Source organism: Sminthopsis crassicaudata, chromosome 2 (assembly GCF_048593235.1).
Source record: "Sminthopsis crassicaudata isolate SCR6 chromosome 2, ASM4859323v1, whole genome shotgun sequence".
Classification (NCBI taxonomy): Eukaryota; Metazoa; Chordata; class Mammalia; order Dasyuromorphia; family Dasyuridae; genus Sminthopsis; species Sminthopsis crassicaudata.
Genome location: NC_133618.1, coordinates 367236070 through 367252136, shown reverse-complemented (window position 1 = coordinate 367252136; position 16067 = coordinate 367236070). Strand labels below are relative to the sequence as shown.

General features: G+C 33.9%; 1 protein-coding gene across 1 annotated transcript in view; it reads left to right on the top strand.

Moving 5' to 3' along the window:
• The window catches only part of TDRD9 (tudor domain containing 9), a 175209-nt gene extending 160233 nt beyond the window's left edge, over window positions 1-14976 (top strand). Inside the window, exons 31-36 of the mRNA XM_074291060.1 lie at window positions 6974-7083; window positions 7341-7437; window positions 10522-10660; window positions 12112-12230; window positions 13698-13770; window positions 14822-14976. Of these exons, the coding sequence (XP_074147161.1) occupies window positions 6974-7083; window positions 7341-7437; window positions 10522-10660; window positions 12112-12230; window positions 13698-13770; window positions 14822-14923 (640 nt within the window). The 3' untranslated portion in view covers window positions 14924-14976. The remainder of the gene's footprint in view (window positions 1-6973; window positions 7084-7340; window positions 7438-10521; window positions 10661-12111; window positions 12231-13697; window positions 13771-14821) is intronic.
• Window positions 14977-16067: the final 1091 nt, after the last annotated feature.

Here is a 16067-nt window from a genome sequence, read left to right as displayed (position 1 = left end):
CAAGTAACATTTTCCTCTTTTCTTCATTTCCTAATGTGTTTATTGTTCCTTTATTTTTTTAATTTGTAAATTTTGTTTAAACAGTATAAAATCCGATCTTAATTCATTATACTCTCCACAATACAGAATGCCTGAAAACGATTAAGCAAAATACCAAAAAAGGGATTGATTGCCTCTAAAAACACTTAGCAATCTTATATTGCAGTAGTTTTGCTGTTTGTTTAAAAAAAGAAAAGAAAAAGAGGTGGAGGGGTTGGAGAGGTAGAGTTGTAGATTTATTTTATTGTAAACTTAACAAACATCAAAGAAAACCCAAAACAAACATTTCCATATACAAAGCTTTATAGTTTAAAATAGATGGCTATATATGAAAATGAGTTTTTCTCATGATATTTAAAACATATTGATAGGAAATTCTACCCTTTATTTTGAAAACTCTCCTATTTGTCTATGCTTACTTCTAAACTACTTCTTTATGCCCTTTTAAAAAAAAGTGTTTCAGTGGCTTTCCTATTTTTTAGGGGGATGGAGGCAGAAGGATATTGCCTTCCCTTACTTCTCTTTTCCCTCAGCCTGTATTTCTAATCGAAAAATTATCGTGAAATAAAAAAATTATCCTGTGCAAATCTATAGTGACCATGCCCAAAAAAGGTATATAACTCCTTCCATTCCTTGAGTTTTTTACTTCTTTTTCAAAAAATGAGAAACATGTTTTCTTATGGCTCTTCTCAAGACATTATTGCATTGATCAGAGGTCTTCAGGCTTTTAGAAGTTATTTTTCTCTATATTGTCATTGTAATATAAATTGTTCTTCTGATTTCATTCTATATCATTTCTGTTTTCATAAGATTCTCCAAAATTTCTCTTTTGTCATCTCAATAATATTATTATTATATTATGTGTGCAGCATAATAATATTCCATTATGTTCATAAATCATACTTTGGCCATTCATTCATTCCCTAATTTAGATTGCATTCTTTTAGTTTTCAGTTCCTTGCTTTTTTTCCCTTTAAATTTCCTTCTAGCATCAGAAAGTGTATTTTTCTGTGACTATTTCCATCCTAATACTATTTTCTCTTTCATCCCTCACTTAATTCCCCCATTAGATTGTGATCTCCTTGAAGGTAGGAACTGTCTTTTGCCTCTTTTTATATACTAGGCACTAAGCATAGTACCTACCATATAGCATGTGCTAACTAAATGTTTATTGATTATACAACAAATTACATACGCTTGCTTTCAATGCTTCTCTTCTCTAGTTCAAATAAGAATGAGAGTCATTGATACTTCTTCTTGAACCACTTCCTTTTCTTCTTCCTTTTTACTCTAGCATATTCCTTTTACCCTCCTTTTTTTCTTCTTTTAGAACATTTAGAAAATAGAACCTTTTTTTTCCTTTTGTTACTTCTTCAGTGGAATTTGAAGACTTTAAAGTTCTAAAGGGGGAATCGTTATTTCTTTATCCTCTATTAAAACCCATAATAATTTGCTTATCAATAATCTAACCTATCCCAGTTTCTCTAATTTAAATTTAATTTTCTAGGTTTCACTTGAGTTTACATTTCAAAGTTTCTACTTAGTGATAATTCTTTTCATCAAGAATGTTTGAAAGCCCTCTCTTCCATTAAAGGTCCATTTTTAGCCCTCTTTGGAATAACACTACTTTTCAAGGTAAATTATTCTTGGTTAGAAGCCCTTGTTCTGAGGACAGTGGATAATGCACTGGCCTTGAAGTCAGGAGGACCTGAGTTCAAACACTTAACACTTTCTAGCTGTGTGACCCTGGGCAAGTCACTTAACCCCAGTTGCCTTGCCTAAAAAAGTAAACCAAAAAATCTATGTCTTTTGCCCTTTGGAATATTGTATTCTAAAATCTTCCTTTCATGTATAGGAAAAATCTCCAAGTCTTTTGTGTTATACCATCATTTGGTATGAATTTAAACTTGTCAAGTTTCATGAGGTGATTAGTAGATTCTGTTTTTACTGGTTTGGCTTTCTGGGCATTTGGGTATCTATTATAATTTTTTATAGTGGTCCGTATTTTATTCTCTTTGATCATATCTTCAATCTTGGTTTTTGAATTGGGATTTTGGGTCAAGGTCAGGTTCTATTCTCGGTTGTACTTTTTTGGGGTGTAATGGTCTGCCCTATTTGGTCTTAACCCAGATCATTTGGATTCCTGTGCTGGTTTAAGCATGCTTGAATCTTTGAGGTTCAGAATTATGTCTCTTTAGGGACTCTAATGTACCTCATGAATTAAAGGACCCTGCCCTAGAATTTCCATTGCTAAACTAATGTGTCCATACTGATCATAACCCAGTTCTCAGTGAATTTCATGCTCTTGGCTGTGAGTTACAAACTACATTGGGAGTTTCTCAGGAGAGTCCTGAGAGTTTCTACCTCAGTTATCAAAGTCAGATTCTATATATCTCCTCCTCTTCGATTTTTCTGGGAGACTGTTGGTTGGTTTGTTTGTGCTGACCCTGGGTTTGCCTTTACTATTAGTAAAGGGTGGTCCCTTGACTATCGATTGTGAGCTGACTGCAGTCTGGTATAGAAAAAGTTACTAAGTGTAGTTTATCACTTAGTTATTTTTGGGGGGGAGGGGTTTACTTTCCTAATTAAATTTCATTTTATTTGTACATTTGCTTTTCTCCCTCCCCACTTACCTCCTACTCTTAATATACACACAGTTGGGAAAGCAAGAAAAACAAAAATCCCTATTACAAACACATAGTCAAACAAATAAAAATATTCTCACATTGACCATGTTAAAAAAAAAAAATTCATCAATTTGTACTCTTGAGTTCATCATCTCTCTGTCAGCAAGTGGGTCCTATGTTCCATGTTGTATCATCTGAAATTACATGCATTTTGATTGTTTTGTTGATCAGAGTTCCCAAACTTTTTCAAAATTGTCTTTATAATATTGCTCTCTTTGCTTTCAATTCAGATGAGTTTTCCCCATGTTTCTTTGAAGTCATTTCTTTAATTTCTTATAGTACACATATTTCATACATCACATATACATGCCATAATTTGTTTACCCATTCCCAGTTGATAGGTACCCCTTCGGTTTCCAAATTCTTTTTTACTACAAAACAAGCATGCACACGTGCGTGCTTTTCCTTTTTCATTGATTGCATTGTATATAGGACTAGTAGCAAACCAAAGGGTTTATTTACCCAGTTTAATAGCTTTTGGAGCATAGTTTCAAATTGCTTCCCCAAATTACTAGACCAGTTCACAGTTCCTGTAGTTTTATCAGAAGTATACAGTGTATCTGTTTTCCCATAGCCTCTCCAGCAATTGTCATTTTCTTTTTTCAGGTCTGTTTTGCCATATCAGATTCTTAAATTATTTCTCTTAATCTTTTTTTTGTAAGTCATTTGTTTTTACTATGAGATACTTTATATTTTTGTCTTGTTTTAAAATGATTTTTTAATGTTGCTGATATAGCCCGTTCTAAATTTTAGGGAGGAGTTTCCCTCCCTTGAGCAAGGTTTTTATGCCTCTTCTTCTAAGGTGTTTATTCTCTTTCCAAATCTTTCTTTCATAGCTCTTTTATTTCTTTGACTTTTTTCCTTCTGGTGCTCATTTATTTTTAAAAATAATTTTAAGTTCTTTTTTAAGTTCCTCTTTTCCAAGAATTCAGATTAGATATTTGTCCAAGTTGCACTTTTGTTTAAAGCTTGGCCTTTAGATATTTTGGAGTCATTCTCTTTTCTGGATTTGTGTTTTGAATATACTTGCTATCACAATAGCTCTATATAATGAGATTCTTTTTTAAAAATTTGCTTATCAAGGCAGCTAGTTAGTTCAGTGGATAGAGTACCAGCTCTGAAGTCAGGAGGACCCAAGTTCAAATCTGATCTCAGACACTTAACATGTCCTAGCTGTGTGATCCTGGGCAAGTCACTTAACCCCAATTGCCTCAGTAAAAAAAATAAATAAATAAAAAATACACACACACATATATATTTTTTTAATTTTTTGTTTATTCATCTACTCTAATTCTTGACTTCTATATACCTCTAGTGGCAGGGACATGTGTGGAGGAAGAGTGTCATAGATATCTGCACTGATATTTTGTCTTGGGTCCTTTTGCTGTTTTCCTTGGGAGTTTGTTTAGTTATTCTGGGACTGATGCTCCCAAAATGTTGTGTTCTAGAACACGGTCTGATTGTTATTCTCCTAATTTGAGTTCTACAAATTTCTGACATAGATTTTGGTCTGAGCAGCTCTCCTATAGATGTTTCTTCTTGGAAGTCCTAATGGACTAGTGCTGGACTTGACCACTCTTAGATAATTGGAAAGCTTTGTAGGTTCCAAATGATAGAACATCCTTTGATCTAGGATTTCTGCTCTGGCTATTCCATTGTAGTTTTCAATCTGGTTTGGAAGCTAGAACTATCATCCTATTCTGCTCTTAGGGTTGAGACCCACAGCTGATTTTTGTTTCTGGACTGCCCATTCATAATTAGGGCCCATGACTCTTTCTTCATGGAAACCACCACTCAAGAAGCAGATTTTTTTCTTGATCCTACCTAGATCTGTACTTTGGAGGATATAAGCAACAAAGCTCCTAGTTTGTACCTCTTTATAGATCCTGAGTGAGATTATGGTGTCCCTTGTATGAGTCTAGGATCTTATCTTTTCCAGGAAAAGTCTCTTCTTCCAATCCTTTGGTGTTGAAATGCTTACTTTGATGCATTCCTGATTAGACCCTGTCCCCAGTGTCCATTCCCTGTGTTCTATCTCCCTAAACTAACTTGATCTTGGAAAATATCTTACTTTAAATTTTTTCCTTTCATTTCCCAGTCAAGATCTTATCTGGTATAATTTTGTGATCTCTGTGTAGGAAGTATGTTGGAGAAGCTGGGCTATACTGCTACTTTGCCATCTTGCTTCTTTTTTGGTCCACTAAAAAGTTTATAGCTTTTTCCTCAAATAGATTTAGAGAAGCTGAGCTACTTGCCTTTATCCATTGTAGTCATCTTAGTCAGAAACTCATGCATTGATTTTAACACAACAGTGTTATCCACTGTTTTTATTTGCGTTCTGTGCCATTTAAAGTTTTAATTACATAATTATATTGCATATATTATTTTTGTACTTTTCTCTTTAATTTGTATTCTTTTATATAACTCTTTAGAATTTATTTTGGTATTTTATGTAAGGTCTTGACTTAATTGTATCCATGCATTTTTAACAAAATTGAGATAGTGTGCTATTTCAGTAGATTTTTTTTGTGGTGAAATTATGAAATGGCATAAGAGAAAATTATACAAGAGGTATCAATTATACAAGAGGTATCAGTGGTGTAGGAAAAATATTCTTTATTCTAAATTGTAGGGTCAAGACTGCTAAATACAATTTCATTAATTTATAATTATTCTCTAATCCAGCAATTATTATACTCCAAACTGACAGATGTCTCTACATGTTCTTGGACATGTCTTCATACAAAACATTTTGAAGTCCTAATCTTGAACATTTAAATGTTGTTTGAATATTTCATGACCAGAGTTGAGCAGTTTTGGATAATCATTTAATAGAATGATAATTTGCTCTTGGAGAATCATGTTTCTAAGACCCTTCAAACCCATGGGATCACTCTCTTCAAGGGCTATTCTTTCCATATGGTCTGTGCTACCAAACTTCAACTAAATAATCAGAAATACTTCTCCCAATTGATAAATGGTCAAAGGATATGAACAAACAATTTCAAATGATAAAATTAAAGCCATCTATAGTTATATGAAATAATGCTCTATATCACTATTGATTAGAGAAATGCAAATTAAAACTACTCTTGAGATGTCACCTCATACCTTTCAGATTGGCTAAGATCACTGGAAAAGATAATGATAAATGTTGAAAGGGATGTGGGAAAACTGGGACATTAATGCATTGTTGGTGGAGTTGTGAAAAGGATCCAAGCAATTTAGAACTATATCCAGAAGGCTTTAAAATTGTACATACCCTTTGACTCAACAGCACTATTACTGAGTCTGTATCTCAAGGAAATCATAAAGTCAGGAAAAGGAACCACATGTGCAAAAATGTTTGTAACAGCTCTTTTTGTAGTAGCAAAGAATTGGAAAATGAGTAGATGCCTATTAATTGAGGAATGGCTGAACAAGTTGTGGTATATGAAGGTAATGGAATATTATTGTTCTATTAAAAAATGATGAACAAGCTAATTTTTGAAAGGCTGGAAAGATTTACATGAACTAATGCTGAGCAAAACAAGCAGAACAAGGAATATATTGTATAAAATAACAGCAAGAATGTGCGATGATCAACTATGAAAGGCTTGGTTTTTCACAAGGTTTCAGTGATACAAAGCAATCCCAATAGACTTTGGACAGAAAATGCCATTTATATCCAGAAAAGAACTAAGACTGAATGTTAATCAACAAATAACTTCTTTTTGCTGCTTTTTTTCTCTCCCTTTTGCTCTGATTTTTCTCTCCATGATTAATAAAGCAATATGTTTTAAAAAGTAGATTTTTTAAAAAATTAGTATGATTTAGGAGAAACAGTTTTAAACCTGATTTTCCTTATCATAGAATCAAAAAAGAAAGAAAAAGGACCATAAACTAACTTACTTCATTTAAAAAAAAGAAAAGAAAAAAAAATAAAGAAACATTTCTCTTTTCTAATCATTTACCTAACCCTGACAGGAGTAGTTTATTCAAAAAGGCCTCATGCCCTAGTGTGGTCACCTTTCTGATTATTGTAGGAGATCTCACTGGGCTGATCTCATATGTTCTGTTGGATACAAATAATAACTCATGAATGATTAATTTAGATGCAATATGACTTCTAAAATACTGCATTTTTATGTATGTGTATATATATATGTGTGTATATATATATATGTTTTCAAGATGTTTGTTAATATTTCTCTTAGATATAATTTGTGAACTAAATGAAATTTATTAGTATTCATTATTTATTTTAGATGTGTATGGATTGAAAAAGAGAGTATCAACTCTGTTATTATCAGTGATACCCCTGAAGATCTCCACCAGCGCATGTTGGTTGCCGCTTCTCTTTCAGTAAATGCAACTGGTAATTTCAATAGTTCTGCCTACCTCTTTTATATCTTGTATCTCCTTATCTGCTTATCATTAACTACTATATACAATTATCCCATGAACAATGAATATCTGTGCCAAATATCTTTTTCAAGCTTTGTTCAGTATGAGACAGGAGCATTTAGCAGCAAAACTGATTTAGCTCTATCCACTGCTTTTCTTTTCATACAAAAACACTACTAATTTCATTCATTTTATTCTAACTCCTTGATGTTATTGTCTTTGTTATAGGATCTACTATGCTGCTGAGAGAAACATCTCTCATGCCTCATATTCCGGGACTGCCAGCATTACTTAGCATGTTGTTTGCCCCAGTTATGGAACTGAGGTATGTATGCATAACTAACAATTGTTAGCCTATAAGTATCTCTGAATGGATGGCTCAGATCCATCATCTTGGATTATATGAATTTTGGAATCTTACAGTATAAATAACTCATTGATTTTCCCCTCCTCCCCAGTTTCCCTAATCACACAGAATTTGGCTCGTTTCTGTTATCCCTTTACTCTCATGTAAGCCCCTCAGGAGAACTAAATATTGCATATGAGACAAGATAATTTAAACTTGATAAAAACACACAGAGACTTACACCTAAATCCAAAGTAGCTCTCCTTATACAGCTAAAAGCCAAGCCTCAGGCTTATTTGTGAATTTAAGTGTGCACTAGAACAAAGGCCTCATCTGTGATAATGGAAGAGGACTGTGGTGGTTCTGCAAGAAACACACTTTTAAAAATTTGACTCATAAAGTGTTGGAATTGGAAAGGAACATTTGGATGTATGACAAAGTCCCATATGAGATAGATATATCTGCTTTAGTAAATTCCTTTAAAAGATGGTTATCTAGTTGTACATATGCATAGTGATGAGGGAGGACATTTCTACTTCATGAAGTGGTCTATTTAAATGAAAACTCATTTCTGAAGTTGTAAAGAATCTATAAATAGTTTTATCTAGCAGTACTTCCAGATTCTAACTGAACCTTGCCTACTCTTACCTCCCTTAATATTCTTTATAAAGGAGTTAATAATGCAAGATGCATACTTAGTATTGGGTAAGCAGGTGGTGGTTGGCAGGGAAGGAAGAGAGGGAATTACTTTAGGATAGTTAGCATGCCTTCCTTAAGTTATCTTCTCCTTAACTAAATGTCTCCTGTTCTTTCAACTAGTCTTTACATGTTAGAACTTGAGAACCTTATACCATCCTGGTTGCTTTCCTCTGTGTGTTTTCTGCCTTATCCATACTAAAATGTAGTGCCCAAATTGGAATACAATACTTATAATGTAGTGAGTTCTGCAGAACTATCATTTTCAGAACTAATGCAGAGTTCTGCAGAACTATCATTTTCGTAGGCTTGAAGGAATGCCTGTTTTAATGACAGCCTAATATGTGAGCTTTCATGGATTACACAAAACACTATTTACTAATGCTGAATTAACAAAAAACAAAAACCCAGCAGTATTCTCCAGTTGGACTATTGTAGTTAGCTGTACTTCTCTGTCAAATTAATTTTTGAACCTGTTTTCATCTTTCTTTGTTTGATTTATTGTTCTAGTCTGTCTTTTTGAATCCTGAATTTCTCATTTAGTATATTAACTCAATGGTTTATCTCATTATCTAAGTTACTGATGAAAATATTGAAGGTCAAACACAGATCGCTGTAGACACAATGCAGGAGATTACCTTCAGAATTGGCATTAAAACATTAATAACTACTCTCAGGGTCCAGCCATTCACCAGTTTCAAGTCTACCTAATGAGACTGTCACCTAACCTTACTTTTCTCCATATTTTTCAAAAATTTCTTGAATGTCTTTATCAAATTTTTTTTAAAATTCAGATGATTTTTATAGATATAGATATATAGCATTCCTTAATCTTTCAGTATGGCAAATTTTCATTAAAAGGAGTATTGTCTGTTCTATGTTTGCTAACTTTCAAGCCTCATAACTTAGATTTTATATGTTGTTTTTGTGACCTTATTATTGCTTTTAGTGGCATGATTATATGTTTTTCTCCTGTTTTAGAAATTTGAATCAGGACCATAGATATTAGAACAGGAAGGAGCCTTCGAAGTCAGCTAATTCAAGCCCTTCATTTTATAGGTGGGGTAATAGAGAACTAGAGAGATGAAGTGAACCTCTAGGGTCTCACCTATAGTAAATATAAAAGAGTTGGAACATAATCCCAGGTGTGCGGACTCTAAATTTCATTCTAGTAGCATAATTGTATTACAGAATTTTATTTATTATAACTTTATATCATATACCAACCACCTGTCTGCTGCTCTCTATTTCTTTTCTCATTATCAATTAACCCAAAACTTTATTAATCAGTTGATGTGGACTAAGATAGTAGTCTCTAAACAAGTTGTTCAACTCAACTCCTAACCTGATTTATTTTAGTTTTTATAGCTTTGGCAGACTAACCTTTTTTGGTACATAGGTATGATCATTCCACTGCTGGTCAAGACATGTTTGTAGCTTTGTATTGGCTAGTAAATAAAGTTTAAGCTTTATAGGCTCATATGCAATGCATCCCATGTTCTAATACAGAGGTTCTCAAACTACGGCCCAGGCGCCAGATGCGGCCCACCGGGTTATGGCAAATGGGCTGAGAGGTGGAGACAAAGTGTGAGTTTTTGTTTTTACTATAGTCCGGCCCTCCAACAGTCTGAGGGACAGTGAACTGGCCCTTTATTTTAAAAATTTGAGGACCACTGGTCTAATATGACCTTACTTTTAGAGACAAATCTCATGTATTCTACATTGCAATCAAACTATACTTTCCTTTCCTCATAGAAGTAGTTTTTAGTCTTACCTCTGTTCCTTTGTTTGTTGTAGTATTTCTCTATTAAGAATAGCATTTTTTTTTCTATGTTAACTTCCATACTATATTGTAATTTGATGTGGTCATTGCCTGGAGCCTATATAAATTTTGTATCTGGCTTTTAGCAAAGAATGTTCAACAAAGGTAGCTTAATAAAGAATAATTGAACTAAATTCCCAAAGATATTAATTTTAGCTTTGTTTAAATGAGATTCAAAAATAAAAGAGCAAATAACTGCTTTAAAAAGACCAGGTTCTTGATATAAAGTAATGGATATATTGTTACAAGTACTGCATTCATGTATAAAACCCCAAATTTGAGAATTACTCACAAGTTTTAAGTCTCCTATGTCAGTCATTTCACAGCTTTCTTATAATGTTCTGCTTTATTATTAGTGATCTAAGTTTTATTGATTTTTATGCACTACAGACTTAGATTTCTGTACTAGAATTATAAAGTGGTGGTTTGTTGCTGTTCATAAGAATAAATAGGAATGTGCAATATTTTAGAGTAAAAATAGCATTTTATTTTTTCAGTTTCCTGTCAGATTGTACCTACTATTAAAATTACTGTGTGTTCTTTAGGGTTGATCAGAGTGGAAAATGTTATACTGGTGCCCTTTGTGGTTTGGGTTGGAATCCAAGTACTGGAACACCAATACTGCCAGAGCATGACATTGAGTTGGCATTTGACGTCCAGTTAAATGTGGAAGACATTGTTGAGGTAAGATCATAGAACTGAAAGATAAAAGGAATCTTGAAAAACATGAGATGATAATCTTTTTTTTACATGTGAAAAAACTGAGATTCAATCCACTACAAGCATTTATAATGTACCAACTGTGAATCAGATATTAGAATAGGAGCTGGAGATACAAAGACAAAGATATAAGACTTTACATTACGTCAGAGATGACAACGTGTGTGTGTGTGTATGTCTTGTGTAGACATACAAGAGAAAACATTTGGGGGAGGCAGTTTTTTGTACAGAAGGTGTTGCTTGAGGGAAATCTTGAAGAAAATGAGGGAGAATGTGAGATAGAGTAGGAGAGAGGGGTATTCCAAGGTAAAGGCATGGAGAAAAGTGGCATCTGAGGAGGAGCAAGACATTTTGGCAGATCCTTATGTGGAAACCAAGGCCCAGAGAGTCAGTTTCCCAAGGTCACAGGTGTAAAAGAGCCATGTTTTTGATCCACATCCTTTTAATGCCCCTGTTCTCACCCCTTTTTGGATACCAGGTTCTCCATCTCACTTAGGCTGAAAATATAGTAAACATTTATGGACAAGTCTCATGACTTGTGCCAGTACACAGAAGCTTTGATGGACTGTAGTAGGGAGAGAATTGAGATGGGGAAACCAAAGAGAAAGCTATGGCTGTATTACTAGTATTGTTAGGCAGTGATGGCCAGTGTCAGAGGAGAGAGAAGAGTGTCTAGGAAAGATACTGCAGAAGCAGAATCAGTAGGAATTAGCAACAGACTGGATGTGGAAGGGTTAGAGTGAGGAGTATAGGATGGTACCTAGGTTGTAAGCCTTTTTGATTAGGAGAATGCCATTACCCTTGATAATAGTAGAAAAGTTAGGGACATTGAGGCTTAGTTTAAGACATTTATAGGATACACATTTTGAGATTTCACCAGGTAGTTGGAGCTTATGAAACTAGAGTTCAGGAGCAGAGGGTAAAGGTTGGATAAATAGATATGAGTGTCATTTGTGTAGAAATGATAGTTGAAAACATGGGAGCCCTATCAGGTCATGAAGAAGCTTATTTAGAGAAAGTATAGAATAGGGTCAGAGCAGAGTCTGGGGTTGGAGAGTGGAGGCGGGGTAGACATAGCTAGGATAAGGTGAATATTATATCTCATCTAGGGATGATCTGAATACAAATCCAGAAAATAGGGGGCTTCTGTCTATTTTTATAAGTTGGCTAGGCAGTGAAATCAAACTAAAGGCGCTGTGGTTTGTTTTGTCACCTCCGGTGTCAACCAGTAAGCATTACTCCAACATATCATGTTGGAATCCTTTATATAGAGTACAAGGGAGTCCAACAGTAGAGGGTTATAGCAGAAAAGGAGCACAGTCTCAAGGATGAATGAAGGGCAATTTCAGTTTCAGGTATAACTTGGCAAAGATAGTATAATCATAATATTCTTTTATGTTAATATTTATGTACAGATTAACATTCTTCGGGCAGCTATTAACAAGATAGTTTGTGATGGACCAAATGGATGTATGTATCTTGGGCCTGAAAGAATTGCACAGCTACAGGATAATGCTCGTCAGAAGCTTTTAGGGTGAGTTTTATGATATTTGATATTCTTACTGATTGTTTCCTTTACTTTCTTATATTTCCCTTTTTACTATGTTATTGAGTATCATCTCTTAGCTCATCTTTTACAACTTGAATTGCTGTATTGTTTCCTAACAGATTTTCAATTAAATAACAAAAATTTCTTTCAAAAGCTAGTTAAGAGGGGCAGCTAATTGGTGTAGTGGATAGAGTACCAACCCTGTTCAGGAGGACCTGAGTTCAAATGTGGCCTCAGACACTTAACACTTCCTAGCTGGGTGACCTTGGGCAAGTGGGCAAGTCACTTAACTCCAGTTGCTTCAGCAAAAAAAAAAAAGCTAGTTGAGACATATGATTTGGAACTGAAATGTTGAGGTTCCATATAGATATTTAACCATAGAGATATATACATTTTTAAAATCATTTTTATAATGTTCATAGAATGATATGGCTACTTAAAATACATTTGTCAGGGAGGAGAAAAATTTGGAACACAAGGGTAAATGTTGAAAATTATCCATACATGTTTTGAAAACAAAAAGCTTTAATTAAAAAAAATACATTTATTCTGGTTGGATTATGTAGAAAGGCATGACAGGTGAAGGGTATTGCCTTTTCATTCTCTTCATAGCTTGAATAGGCCAGTTAGAACTTACTGGACTGATTGCTGAGGAAATTCAGTACTGATTGACCTTTATGATGGTGTAAAGATCTGCTAATAAAGTAACTATCTTAATCTTATTGCCCAGTGGCATTTTTTTAAAAAGTATGAATTATCTCAAACTATTTGGGACTCCTATATCTCTCTCTCTCTCTCTCTCTCTCTCTCTCTCTCTCTCTCTCTCTCTCTCTCTCTCTCTCTCTCTCTCTCTCTCTCTCTTTCTCTCTCTTTCCATACATACATATATGTGTGTATCAATTTTCAAGCTAATTGTAACACCTTATTGCTATTTAAGCTAAAAAAGTATGTATTTGCAAAATCTGTTCAGAAATGATTGATTAAAATACATAGTTGTGTTTAGTAATTGAGTAGATGTGCAAAGCATATTTTTATTTATAGTCTTCAATATTACCAAAAACAAAACAAAAGTGTGACTTAAATTGTGTGGATGCTGCCTCAGCTTAACAATTGAAATTCTAACCCAGATTAGTAGAAAGGCTCATATTTTCTGTGAACAAAAAAAAACTTATTCCCTAGTAGCCCACATCTCAGCAGTGAGCCTTTTTCAACTTTATTAGGCTAGATTTCCAATGACAGGCCCAGAATGCATCTTTCTCATTAGGTAAGATCTGCCACAAGCTTGTACTCCTAAAGTATCCTTTGAGAACTCTGAGAACCCCAAGTGATTGACACAGATAATTTAAAATGGAAATGGTTCATTTTAGAGGAATAGAATGCATTCTTTTAAATCTGCTTGGTTTTTACAGTGCTTCTTTATCTTGGGTAACTTTTATTTTTTTAAATTTTCAGTCTGTTTTGCAAATTGAAACCAAGAGAAATAATTGTTCCCACATGGTATGAAAAAACATATGATTGGAATCAGGTAAGTATCTAAAGTGTTAAACAAGTGAAACATTATGTTAGGTGTACTGGGTTAGCACTAGATCATTGATTAAGGTAGGAGAAAGTAGTTGTAGAGAAAGGTTGTGGGGAGTGTAAGCTAATCTTTGCTTCTCCAGTATCCTGATTAGTGTCTTCCTTTTACTGCCAAATGAAGACACTCATGATCTCTGCTTCTGCAAAACTTACTTCGTTAGTTAGCTGCCCTATTACTAGTTATCAGTGACAATTAAATTAATGTGTTTTTTTTTCAGTCTTCCTCTGAGCCTATGATCTCCTTGATGTTAAGCCCCAAAAAATGGCCTTTGGGATGAGTCCAGTTTGTTAAGGTTCAAGAAGTCAGTTTAGGTTAGACTGGTGTCTAGAGATGCAAGGAGACATTTATGAGGAAATGGGACTTAGGAAGAGAGAAGGAATTGGAGGCCTGATTTACCTTGATCATTTCATAATATGTTTTGTAGTAGCCTGTCACTTTACATATGTAGAGCAATAAAATCTTAGAATTAGATGGACTTTAGGAATTATCTAAACCTCATATCCTCAATTGAAAGATAAGGAAACTCAGACTGAAATTTGGTGCCATAACCTTAATCTCTTAAGATTAAGATCTCAGAAGATTTTTTATTGGGAGAAACTCAGCTAAAGTATTAATTTAGCTCCTGTTTTCAGCTTAATCAGAAAATTATCCTTCAGATTTTCCAAGTCTTGATGTTTTGCAGCCATTTTTTTTATACCTCATCTTTCCATGAGGAGACTTTCTTTTAGAGAGTTCTCAATGCTCAATAATTAGGTTTGTACTCATATCAGGACACTGTTCTGAAGGGAAAATGTGAAAAAAAGAGAACTTAGGTAATTATAAGATGACAGTAACATATTTTAAAATAGAAAAGCAGTATTTAATTTTAAATATTTTTAATAGCAAGGAATTTTTTTTTTCATAGCTTAAGAAACAAAGATACATTCATGATTTTAGAATCACCATTTATAATACCAGCAAAATAATTTCCTTCCTATTGTGCTTTTATTTTTTTTAGGTAGATCCAAAGCTGATCATGGAACAATCTGACAGGGAGAGTGGAAGAGGAAAATATACATTTCTCTATCAGCTTCATAAACTGATTGTATTAAGTACCTAAGATATTTCATCGAATCATAATCAAGATTCAGCATAAAGGAAGTTATGTAAAAGTGGGTTTAAGTTCTTTGTACTTTTCTTTTATCAAGAATTGTAGCCAGTGGGCCTGCTATCTATGCATTGGAAAGAGGACTATCCAAGGGCTTCAATAGCTTGTAAGAGGGCCTGGGGGTGGGAATAGGAGAGGGTAGAGCTTTTTAAGTGGGAGGATGGGAAATCCACCCTTTCCATTAAAAAAAAATGAAAAATCAGTGTAGAAAATAACATTTTTGCCAAAGTTGTTCAGAAGGAAGATTTCTTTAAAGAAGAAGTGCTTATAAAAAAGAGCTCACATTTCCTTTTTACTCTGCTGGTAATAATTCAAGTAGTATGAGGTGAATAGAGTAACTAATGTTATATGTGCTGTTCTGAAAATGGTTGTGTTTTTCTGTTGTTTGAGCAGTTTAAAGGCTTATTCAAGATACAAGGCCTCTAAAGCACAGGTTGTCATGAAGGGAAATCTGAGTTCTGTAATGCTTATGGCACATTCTAATTTTTGTTTTTTGAGGAAGGAAAATGTAGTTTTTTAAAACCTAACTTTTGTTTTGTACACTTTAAATGTTCAGATCCCCCTTCTTAGGTCACATATTGGTGACAGTAGAGAGTTTTTTTCACCTCATATAGCTATGTTACAACAATAAAAGTCATGGAGTAAAAATCTCTGCTCTTACCATTTTTTGTCAGAGAAGTACAAATATTTGCAACTTTTAAGAAAACCAATAAATATTAATGATTATTCATTCAACAAACATAAGTACCAAAAGTCAGATATGGCATGGTCCCTGTCATCAGGGAACTCAATGTTTAGATGGAGAATGAGACACAGATAACTATAATAAACAACATTATATACTAAATGTGTTAGTGCTGCATGAGGTCTAAGGTCAAAGGTCATTAATACTTGTTTCACAAAAAGCTTCAACATGGGTTTCTTTGCAACAGCCAGATTCTGCTTTTGTTTAAAAAAAAAATAATAAAAAAGTTTTCTTTTTGCTTTTCTGAGATACATCTGTTAAATAAAATGCGATGTGCTTACGTGGGATCAGGAGTGCTGAAGGTGGTAGGATACTAATCATATTTTTTTCCCAAATGCGACTTCTCACTAT